The sequence below is a fragment of the Terrapene carolina genome, unplaced genomic scaffold (genome assembly GCF_002925995.2).
Source record: "Terrapene carolina triunguis isolate 2854851 unplaced genomic scaffold, T_m_triunguis-2.0 Scaffold210, whole genome shotgun sequence".
Lineage (NCBI taxonomy): Eukaryota > Metazoa > Chordata > Testudines > Emydidae > Terrapene > Terrapene triunguis.
The window spans coordinates 48,311,214-48,322,527 of NW_020664561.1; the positions used below are offsets into that span (position 1 = coordinate 48,311,214).

Here is an 11,314-nt window from a genome sequence, read left to right on the forward strand (position 1 = left end):
CTGACATATTTCTTAATGAAAATGCTGAGAGCTTACAGTACTTGGCTCCATCCAGTGCAGCTACAGCCTTTTCCAGGCAATTCCGAGTAGGATTTCCACTACGGCTATATTCGAAACCCTGTGGGAAAATAAGATACAAAAACAACAGTAAGTGTTGGAGATTTTGGAGGAGTTGCTGTACAATAATATAGTTAAACTTGTACTGACAATCACCGGTCTTAAAATTTGGTAAAATCCTAGACCATCCAAGAAATCCATATTCCTAACACTAAGTTATGCATCCAAAAAATAGCCACCTGCTATCACAAGCTGTTGTACACCACCCCACAGGGCCCAACAGCCGTTGCTTGTCAGAACAGAAGACAACCTATTTGCAGTCAAACTAAGCACTCTCATAAGCTCTAGTAAGTCATTTCTCTGAGACATAACCATAATTTGGCTGGTAAGGTTTTAATATGTCCTGTTATATTTTGTTGATAATCAGTCTCACATTAGAAGCCCTTTTTAGTAAAAGTAGTCTTTCATAATTCAATTCCAAGCATTAACATTTATCCCTCCATTTTGGGAAACTGAGGCTAGAGCTTCAGCTATGTAAATCTGCACAGCTCCACAGATTTCATGTAGCTATGCTAATTTACATCAACTAAGAATCTAGCCTGTATGTCTAAATCACATGCAACTTTTAAAACTTAGGGGTTAGTATGGGAAATCTGGATGCAGTGTGTGCTCATTAAAGTACAGGCTGTATTATAATGAAGATAAAATTACAATAAGTTAATTTGCTACCATTTTAAAAATTAACTCAGTTTTTGGCACCAGCTGACTTTAATCGTCTTATTCTAGCAATAATCTTATGAGACTCCCTCATGGATGTTCAAATAGGACATAATAATCTCTCTGGTACTTTGCAAAGGGTCCACGCACCTTTAACTCCAGTTGACCTCAATGGGAGGCAATGAATATTTCAGGATCAGGCTCAAATATAGTGTAGTTGGGGCTTGATCCTGCATCCATTGAAGTTAATGGTAAAGTTCCTACTGGCTTCAAATGGTGAAAGACCAGGTCCTGAATCCTGTTCCACAATTCTAGAATGCAGTGCTGTCTCAAGTTTTCAGCAATGCATGACTGTCACACAGTGATGCCAAAATGTATAACTGGTAGTCACATGAGCTGCCTCAGAACAAATGTTTACATATCTGCAATAATAAACTGAACAGAATCCAAAACCTCCAGGGCCCTAAATCAAAGAGAAAGATGAGCTTCCCTTTTAACACACACACACACACACACACACACACACACACAACACTCCTGCCAATTGCAAGGCAGGAGCTGCAGAAGGCCAGTCAGTAGATTTTGAAAGCCACAAAGTCAGTCTGAAAAATTATGATCCTCAAAAGGACAAGTATGTTCTTGGCACAAGTCATCCTAAATTCCAACTGGCATGTTGGGAAGACCTTCACTGGTGCAATGAGCCCAACAGCCCTCAAAGGGGCATTGGAGCTCTGTCTAAAGAAACTCAACAGGGGGAAAAAAACGGGCGGGGGGAGGGGAAGGGAGAGAGTCTGGTTAAGTATTCTGATGTCTTTCTAGTTTCAGAATCCCAGTGTAAAGAGATTCTTCATCCTGTTCTGGATTCTGATACAAGCTCACACAAGGTAAGGAAGTTGTCTTTGAACTTGCAGTAAGAACGTGCCTCAGAAAGTTGGATAAAAAGTATATTCCATTAACTCTCCTGTATTTCTGTTCTCCAATTGACTGTAAACAGCTTGTGATTATTTGCTATTTTAACTCAAATTTGGCAAATAATTCTTGGTCTGTTGCTCATTCACAAGTATTTGATATTTAAATTCAAATTCTGTCAGGAGGACACACTGATCACATGGTATGTTTCCATTCCTTAGTTAAATAAGGGTAATGCTTAGAATGGGGGGGGGGGAGGGGGAAAAAATCACATTTATGAATTCAAAAGTTTATTTTTCACAATTATTGCCCAAAGTCTGCTTAAAATTCTTAGTTTCCACAAACATTTCTGCCAGTATTCTCTATTATATTTATGGAAAGTGAGCAGCAAATGTTTGCTAACATTGTTGGAAGACAGGTTACTGGGCTTGATGGACCTTTGGTCTGACCCAGTAGGGCCATGCTTATATTCTAATTGAAGCAAATTCATTTAACAATACGGAGGAGGTTTTTTTGTGGTTGTTGTTTATTACAGTATGGGTCCAGATTACATTCTGCTATCAAATTTCAGATGAAGTATTCTGCTTGCCCATAGACCATGTGATAAAGGACAGAACATTCATCTGGTTATCAGTTTCCTGATGTCGAAAGCACTTCGGAATCTACACCAAACACATCTACAGAGAGTCAAAGGCACAAAGAGGAGTTAGGTACTCAACTCCAACTGACTTTTAGTTTGTGTCTTTGAAAATTTCCCTTAGAGACTGTATGTTTTTTCAGATCACAGGGAAAGAGTAGGTTACTCACCCTGTGCAGTAACTGACGTTCTGCGAGATGAGTGTCCCTGTGGGTGCTCCACTCCAGGTGTTGGTGCGTCCCTGTGCCTTTGCTCAGAGATTTTTGTAGCAGTACTCGTACTGGCCACACATGCGCAGAGGCTGCCCCCCGCTCTGAGTCTAGCTTAATAGTACGCATGCGTGGCCGGTCTCTTCAGTTCCTTCTCTACAATGGAGGCTACCCCAACTCCGAGGTAGAGGGGAGGAGGGTGGGTAGTGGAGCACCCACAGGAACACTCATCTTGAAGAACGTCAGTTACTGCACAGGGTGAGTAACCTCCTCTTCTTCGAGAGAGATGTCCCTGTGGGTGCTCCACTCCAGGTGACTTAAAAGCAGTGTGTCTCAAGGAGATAGGGACTTCAGATCTGATAGGAATGCCATAGATAGTACAGCCTTGCCCAAACATATATCAGAGAGAGGGCCTTGAGTAAGGGCATAATGTTTAACAAATGTGTGTTCAGAGGACCAAGTGGCTGCTTTACAGATGTCAGCCAGGGGAACTTTGCGTAAGAAAGCTACAGAGGCAGCCAGAGATCTAGTGGAGTGAGTTCTGATGCCGTCTGGAGGTGTAACCTTCTTCATCTGATAGCACAATAGGATGCACTGAGAAATCCAGTTCGAAAGTCTCTGGGTAGAAATAGGAGTCCCTTTGGAACGCTCCGCGATGGAGACAAAGAGTCTAGAAGAATTTCTAAAAGGTTTGGTTCTATCCAAATAGAAGGACAAGGCCCTGCATACATCTAATGTGTGCATTGTGGCTTCGAACGAGTTGGCATGTGGTTTCGGAAAAAAGGTTGGTAGGTATATCGGCTCATTAATGTGGAATGATGAATGCACCTTTGGAAGAAATTTAGGGTGCAATCTGAGGGTAACCTTGTCCTTGAAAAATAGCGTATATGGTGGGTCTGCCATAAGAGCTGCTATTTCTCCTGCCCGTCTGGCGGAGGTAATTGCCACTAAAAATGCTGTTTTCATCGAAAAGTTTAAAAGGGAGCACGTGGCTAGGGGTTCAAATGGTTGTTGAGTTAGGCAAGATAGTACTAAATGAAGGTCCCATGGAGTGGTAAGCGGTTTAATGTCTGGGTATAGGTCTTGGAGTCCCTTGAGGAAACGCTTGGTGATAGGATGAGCAAAAACAGAGGTATCATCAATTTTGTCATGAAAGGTTGTAATAGCAGCTAAATGGACTCTTATGGAGCTGAAAGAAAGGCCGGATCGCTTAAGATCCAGTAGGTAGTCAAGTATGATCGGGAGAGGTACCGATATGGGAGAAAGTTGTTTAGCTGAACACCAATGTGTGAATCATTTCCACTTTCGTAGATAGGTGGTGCGAGTAGATTGTGTTCTGCTATGTAGGAGCACTCTTTGAACTTGTTCAGAGCAATCTAGTTCGTTTTGGGAGAACCATGTAGGAACCAGGCTTTGAGGTGAAGCATGGACAGGTTGGGGTGGAGAAATCGGCCGTGTTGCTGTGATAGGAGGTTCGGGATGAGAGGCAATGAGATTGGTGGTCGAATTGACATTCTGGTGAGGAACGGAAACCACGGTTGTCTGGGCCACGCTGGGGCAATCAGGATCATCTTGGCACGGTCTGTTCGTATTTTTATCAGGACCCTGTTGAGAACCGGTATCGGGGGAAATGCATAGAGTAAGTTTCGGTGCCAGGGGATCATGAATGCGTCTCCCAGGGAATGTTTGCCCAGTCCCGCTCTGGAGCAAAAATCGGGACATTTCGTGTTTTTCGCAGTTGCAAAAAGGTCTATGGTTGGGTGACCCCAAATGCGGAATATGTTGTGAATGGTTTTCTCGTCTATTTCCCATTTGTGATCCCAGGGAAAGCGTCTGCTTAGTTCGTCCGCTGTGGTGTTCATCACTCCAGGAAGATAGGCAGCTGATACCCGGATGTTGTTCGCAAGGCACCAATTCCAGAGCTTCATAGCCTCTGTGCAAAGCGAGTGGGAGCGAGCTCCTCCCTGCCTGTTTACATAGAACATGCATGCAATGTTGTCTGTCATTATGCGTACATGGTGATTCCTGAATAATGGGAAGAAGTGACGGCACGCATTGCGTATGGCTCGAAGTTCTAGGACATTTATGTGAGAGAGGTTTCGGTTGAAGACCATGTGTTGTGAGACATGTGTGCACCCCAGCCTGTCAGAGATGCATCGGTAGTCAGTATGAGGGATGGAGCCTCTTGAAGAAAGGGGACTCCAGAGCAGAGGTTGGAGTGAACTGTCCACCACAGTAGAGAATCTTTGACTCGGAAAGGTATGAAGAGAGTCTTGTTTAGAGAGTGCACATTCGGTCTGTAAACCGTGGATCGGAGAGCTTCGTCGAACGTTGAGGCTTTGAGGAGGCAATCGTCGAGGTAAGGAAATATTATGACCCCTTGTTTCCTGAGGTGGGCAGTGACTACGGCTAGGATCTTGAAAAAAACACAGGGGGCCATGGACAGTCCGAAGGGGAGAACCCTGTATTGGAAATGTGTTGAGCCAAGGGTAAAACGTAGGAAGCGTCTGTGGGCCGGGTGTATAGTCACATGAAAATAGGCGTCCTGTAGGTCGAGGGCTGAAAACCAATCGCCCTGCTCCAACGCTGGGATTATGGTGGTGAGAGTAACCATCCTGAACTTTTGCTTTTTGACAAATTTGTTGAGCCGCCTGAGGTCGAGGATTGGTCGTGATCCCCCAGTTTTCTTTTCTGTTAAGAAATAATGGGAGTAAAAACCCTTCCCTTTGTGTCGTTCTGGCACAATTTCTATTGCTCCCAGCTGAAGGAGATGTTGCACTTCTTGGCGGAGTAGTTGCTCGTGAGAAGGGTCCCTGAAGAGGGACGTGGAGGGTGGGTGGGTGGGAGGCAAGGAGAGGAAGGGGATGGCGTATCCAATTGTAACAACCTCTATAACCCACTTGTCGGAGGTAATGTTCTGCCATTGATGGGAGAATGGTCGTAGGCGGTGTCCAAAAATAGGTGTGCTGGCTGAAGTGGGAACGCTGTTTTCTAAACCTTCGACCAAGGCTTCAAATCTGCTTATTAGTTGGAGGGGGTTGAGGCGCCCCTGCAGAATTGGGACAACGATGCTGGAATCTCGGTCTCTGGCATTACTGTTGTTGTTGTTGCTCCTGTGCTTTATGGAAGTGTTGTGTATATGCGGGGTAGCGTGGGCGTTGGTAAGGTTGATATCTATATTGTCGTCTCCTGGTCGTAGGTGTCTGGAGACCTAAGGACCGGAGGGTTGCCCTTGAGTCCTTCATTGTGTGAAGCACGTTGTTCGTGGTGGAAGCGAAAAGTTTTTCACCGTCAAAGGGAAGATCTTCAATGGTACTCTGGACCTCTCGAGGAAAGAAAGAGGAAGAGAGCCAGGAACCTTGGCTCATGACCACTGCTGTGGCGGTCGATCTTGCTGCAGTATTGGCTACATCGAGGGCTGCTTGAAGAGCGGTACGTGATATGATTTGTCCCTCAGAAACCAGAGCTGTGAATTGTTGTTTTTTCTGTTCTGGGATGTCATCAATAAAGTCCATGAATTTATTATAGTTTCTGTGGTCATATTTTGCAAGAACTGCAGTATAATTAGCTATACGAAATTATAACGTTGAGGATGCATATACTTTACGACCAAAGAGGTCCAAGCGTTTACTTTCCTTGTTGGTCGGGGTGGAGCGGGAATACTGTTGTTTGGTCCTTTGGTTCGCTGCGTCTACTACCAACGAGTTTGGCGCCGGATGGGTAAAAAGGAATTCAGAGCCCTTAGAAGGGATGAAGTACTTCCGGTCCGCTTGTTTACAGGTAGGTAGGCTTGTAGCTGGAGTCTGCCAGATGGACTTAGCAGGTTCTAAAAGGGCTACATTGATTGGTAATGCAACCCTAGAGGAAGAAGAGGGCTGTAGGATGTCCGTTAACTCATGCTGTTGTTCAGGACTTCTTTAAAGTCAGGCCTCTTTAATATATCTCAAACTGGGTACCCAAAACATCACTAATCAGGTGAAGATCTTGGCTCTGAATCAATGGCATTTCAGTCTCTTTGAAATCTGCCAGCAGGCATTGTTTCCTTTCAGCCTACAGTACAACCCCTTTTGTGCTAAATTACTATACTCAACCCCTTCTCTAGCATAGTTTGTAGTTTATGGAGTATTGCATTGCTTTTTGCTCTGCTCTGCAGTATGACCACTTTTTAGTAGTATTACAGTTAAGAGAAACTGTAAGGACCATATATCCATGCCTACAAACTATCAAGGAACTTTTTCTATTACTCTTCCCCCACACTAATACTACTGGGAAATCAGACTGAAAGAAGAAATACAGTCTAATGACCTGATTCTGATCCACATTCAGCTAATTGTGGGAGATATTAAGCTCCAAGCTGACTAGTCTCAGAGGAAAACAAGTTTGCCTTCTCTTGACAACTGCTACAATTCTGTACTAACAGAGCAAAGGGAGCAAGTGAGGGAATTATGTTTTTCTTCCAGCCTGTTTTGCATGTTTACTTAGGGCTTCTTTACACAGGGGGAAAGTCCAAAGTAGCTATTGTGCACTAGCTATTCTGCATTAACCACCACAACCACCCCCATGTGGATACCCTTACTGAGCACTAAAAGGGCCCTTGTGCCCATTAACATACTTCCAATCTGAATTAAATTAAGCTAAACTACCTAAGGGTACACTTAATGCACAGTAAGAGTGTCCACACAGAGATAGGGTAAGAATTTAAAGTGCGCTACCTTCTCTACACTAACTCACTGCGCACTACCTCCCTCGGGCAGCCAAGCCCCTTCTTTCATCATTCTGACATTGCTAGACTGACATGCATTAAATGGTTAAAGAGTCAAAAACTTTATTAAGCATTATAAATATTGATTTTTAAATGCATAATATGTCTCTGCACTGAGTATTTAATGATAGATATGCTGCTTTGGACAGGTGCCTATTTGGGCAGCTGCCACCTGGTTTACGAAACTTCCAAGCTGTGTTGTAACGTTTAAAGTGCAGTGGCAAAGGATTTCTGTTCTATGGTATCCACTGGAATCTCTAGTTACAAATGAGTGTGCATTTGCACTCTGGACCTTTTTGTGATACAGAGGAGGATTATTTACGGCAATGATACAGAATTTTTGCTTTTGGCTGAAACTTAGCATACTTGAAAGAGCCTTCTCCAGGGAAAATAAGTTAGTTTTGAAATTTTGCAAAACAAAAACTTGTTGAGACTTTTTTTAAACTCTTCAGCTGTAAATAGTTTGCTGCTTTACATCCTTTTTGTGCCCCCAAACTGGATTTTAAAAAAATAAACCACTATTTCCAGTCTGAATTGACAGGAAACAAATTGGTTTCCCTTACAAATGTGCGCGTGTTTACATGTGGATAATTTGTGTAAGGGTCAGAGCTGGACTGGACCTCCAGGGACGCACGTTTCTGCTTTATAGGGGAGTAAACCTTTTACCCCACCTCATTTCCTGACAGGTTGAGAGAGCCTTTGAAACCGACAGCTGTTCCATGCCTCTCGCTCCTGCCCGCAGCGCTTTCTCTCGCTCACTCCCCACGTTTCCCTTCGCTCCGCATCACCCCTTCCACTCCTCCCCCGCAGGAGTCCCCACTCACGCAGTGCTGGCCGGGCGCCTGCTGCTTGAAGGTGGTGGAGAGAGAGATGGGGGGCACGACGGCCATGGAGGTCCATTGCTCCGGCTCCTGCCCCACGTGGATGGCCTGAGTGGCGAAGTGCTCGAAGGGCGGCAGGAAGCCCTGGGACCCGTCCTCAGCCTTCTCCATGGGGAGCTGTGGCGGTAGGGGGACCGAGGAAAGCGGCTGATGCTGGCAGCTGCCGGGACAGGAAGCGAGGCAGGCTTAGGTGCAGCCGGCCGCTGTAATATACCGTGTTCCAGGCGCCGGCGACTGCCTGCAAACCAGCAGCTCCGCCTTGCATTGCACAAACCGCCTGGGGGGAGGAGACCAGCCCGGGCGTCGCCGCCTGGGCCTGCCCCTCATTGGGCCCCGGCTGCTGACCCTGGGAGACCCTGGCTTGTTGTGAGGACATCGGCGGGAGCTGCCGTGTGTCCCAAGCTGCCCGGGGTAGCATTGCTGCTCCACTGGCATTCGCGGCCCATGAACAGGCGTTTGGCTGCATAAACTGAGAATCTGCCAGGGAGACAGCGGTGCTGGGTCCGTGCCAGCCCAGGCCACAGATACTCCCCTTTCGGGTCCTAAAGCACAAGGTCTGCACCTGGCCCTGGTGTGGTGAAGCAGAGCGCTCCCCCCCTCCTGGCTTGGTGCCCTCAGAGCTCTCCCTCCTCTTTCCGTTTATTTTAACTGTTCTGTATCTACAGCACCCTTGAAGTGCAGCTGGCTCTGGGGTAAAAGGCTGCCATCCAGCTAACCATAGCAGTCTGCAATGCATTTCTTTCTGCATAACATCTCTAATATAGGTTTCAGAGTAGCAGCCGTGTTAGTCTGTATCCGCAAAAAGAACAGGAGTACTTGTGGCACCTTAGAGACTAACAAATTTATTAGAGCATAAGCTTTCGTGGGCTACAACCCAATATACAGTCTTTCCTATCCATAGCTAAAATTCTTGGCCAGGTTCTCATCATCTTATGTGAACAACAAGGAGTCTGGTGGCACCTTAAAGACTAACAGATTTATTGGGGCATAAGCTTTCGTGGGTAAAAACCTCACTTCTTCGGATGCATAGGAAGAAGTGAGGTTTTTACCCACGAAAGCTTATGCCCAAATAAATCTGTTAGTCTTTAAGGTGCCACCAGACTCCTTCCCTGTTTCCCCGAAAGTAAGACATCCCCCGAAAATAAGACCTACTTCCAGTTTTGCCTCTTGCTGCAATATAAGGCATCCCCCCGAAAATAAGACCTCCCCGATAATAAGGCCACCCTGGAATATAAGGCCCCGAAGTTCCAGGAAAAATAAGACCTCCCCTGAAAATAAGACCTAGCGCATCTTTGGGAGCAAAAATTAATATAAGACACTGTCTTATTTTCGGGGAAACAGGGTTGTTGTTTTTGTAGATACAGACTAACACGGCTACCCCCTGATACTTGATCATCTTATGAGGTGATTATCACAGCAGCCTTTTCTCTAGCCTTGACAAATGCAATGTTGCCCCACTTGTATCCAGTCAGCATGCTGCTGCAAAGGTCATTCTGCAGGCTTGTTGCTTTGAATATATCACCCCTCTCTTTGCATCTGTCCACTAGCTCCCTCTGTGTATCAAACATAACCTACTTTTCTTCTCTTTCAGTGCCCTTCACAGCCTATCTCCCCACTACCCATCATCTCCCCTTTGCTACTAGGGTGACCAGATCGCAAGAATGAAATATCAGGACACATTGGGTGAGCGGGGTGGGGGGAGGGGAGAGGACGACAATGACAGACACAGGTGCACAGAGCCATGAGAGGGGGCCCTAGGAAGCTGCAAGAGAGGTTGTACGGCCCCTGCTGCAGCGTGCACCACAAGCCACAGGGCAAGGACACCTATTGAATTCAATGAGAATTTTGCATGTGAATTGATGTACCTAGTTCTGAGATTATAAAGCCAGAAGGGATCCGGATCACCTGGTCTCACCGCCTGTATAGCACAGACATAGAACTTTCCCAAAACAATTCCTAGAGGATAGCTGTTAGAAAAAGCTTTTAGAAAAACACCATGACCCTTAGTGTATTGTTAATTGTTAATTACTCTCACCATAGAAAAGCTATGCCTTATATCCAGTCTGAATTTGCCTAGCTGCAACTTCCAACCGTTGGCTCATGCTCTACCTTTCTCTGCTAGACTGAAGTGCCCATTATTAACTATTTGTTCCCCATGTAGATACTTACAGTCTATAACCAAGTCACTTCTTAACCTTCTTTTTGTTAAGCTAAATAGATTGAGGTCCTTGAGTCCATCGCTATAAGGCATGTTTTATAATCCTTTAATCAGTCTTGTGACTCTTCTCTGAACACTCTTCAATTTATCAATATCCTTCTTAAATTGTGCACACCAGAACTGGACACAGTATTCCAGCAGTAGTTGCACCAGTGCCAAATACAGAAATAAAATAACCTCTCTACTCCTGCTTGAGATTCCCCTATTTAGGCATCTGGTCACCCTATTTCTGTATGCATTTCCCCAGGTTTTGTTGTAAAAATCAAAACTGAACTGCCCCAGAAATTCTGTCATGTGGAATCATCGTGAAACTCGCATGGCTCCAACCCTGCCGATGAACCTTTAGATCCACTGCACAGACTTCTGCCACGTGAGCTAATGGAGTAAGTGATGGCAGAGGCAGTAAGTTGTCATCCTATATGTGATAGATCAGCTCTATAGGGGGATGAGACACTTTTTTTGCCACTGGGTTTCACAGATATCTGCTGACAGAAGAGGAACTGAAACTCAGGAATCCTGGGTCTATTCCAGACTCCTGAACGGAGTGGTCTCTAGTAGTCAAAGACCCTTCTTCCCCGTCCCCTCCAGTCTATGTCTAGCCTATTGCTGTCTAACCCGCCTCAGCTCCTCATCTGATTTCAACTGCCCCCCACTACCGCTCTGGATTCCTTGTCCCAGTTTCCTGGTCCTGTCTCACTCTCCTCTCTCCCCGCCCCCATCCCTCAGATGGGATGTTCGTTCCAGACTGGCAAAATTATAAGGCTTCCCAACATTTCAACACTTCCCATTCTAAATTTTCGGTTGCTTAACTATAGGCTAGCTCTGCCTACAGCAAAGCATATTCAGAACCTGTGATTAAAGGGATTATAAGTGTAGCAACCTCCATCATAGCTAGTCACCAAAGATTGAACCCGAGCCATCCAG

At 45.5% G+C, this 11,314-nt stretch overlaps 1 protein-coding gene across 1 annotated transcript in view; it reads right to left on the minus strand.

The window, feature by feature from the left end:
• LOC113407231 (cystathionine gamma-lyase-like) overlaps positions 1 to 11,314 on the minus strand; it is a 72,517-nt gene that overhangs the window by 35,865 nt on the left and 25,338 nt on the right. The window contains exons 3-4 of the mRNA XM_026655468.2: positions 8,116 to 8,332; positions 37 to 118 (exon numbers count right to left, since the gene is read on the minus strand). Coding sequence (XP_026511253.2) covers positions 37 to 118; positions 8,116 to 8,332 — 299 coding nt within the window. The remainder of the gene's footprint in view (positions 1 to 36; positions 119 to 8,115; positions 8,333 to 11,314) is intronic.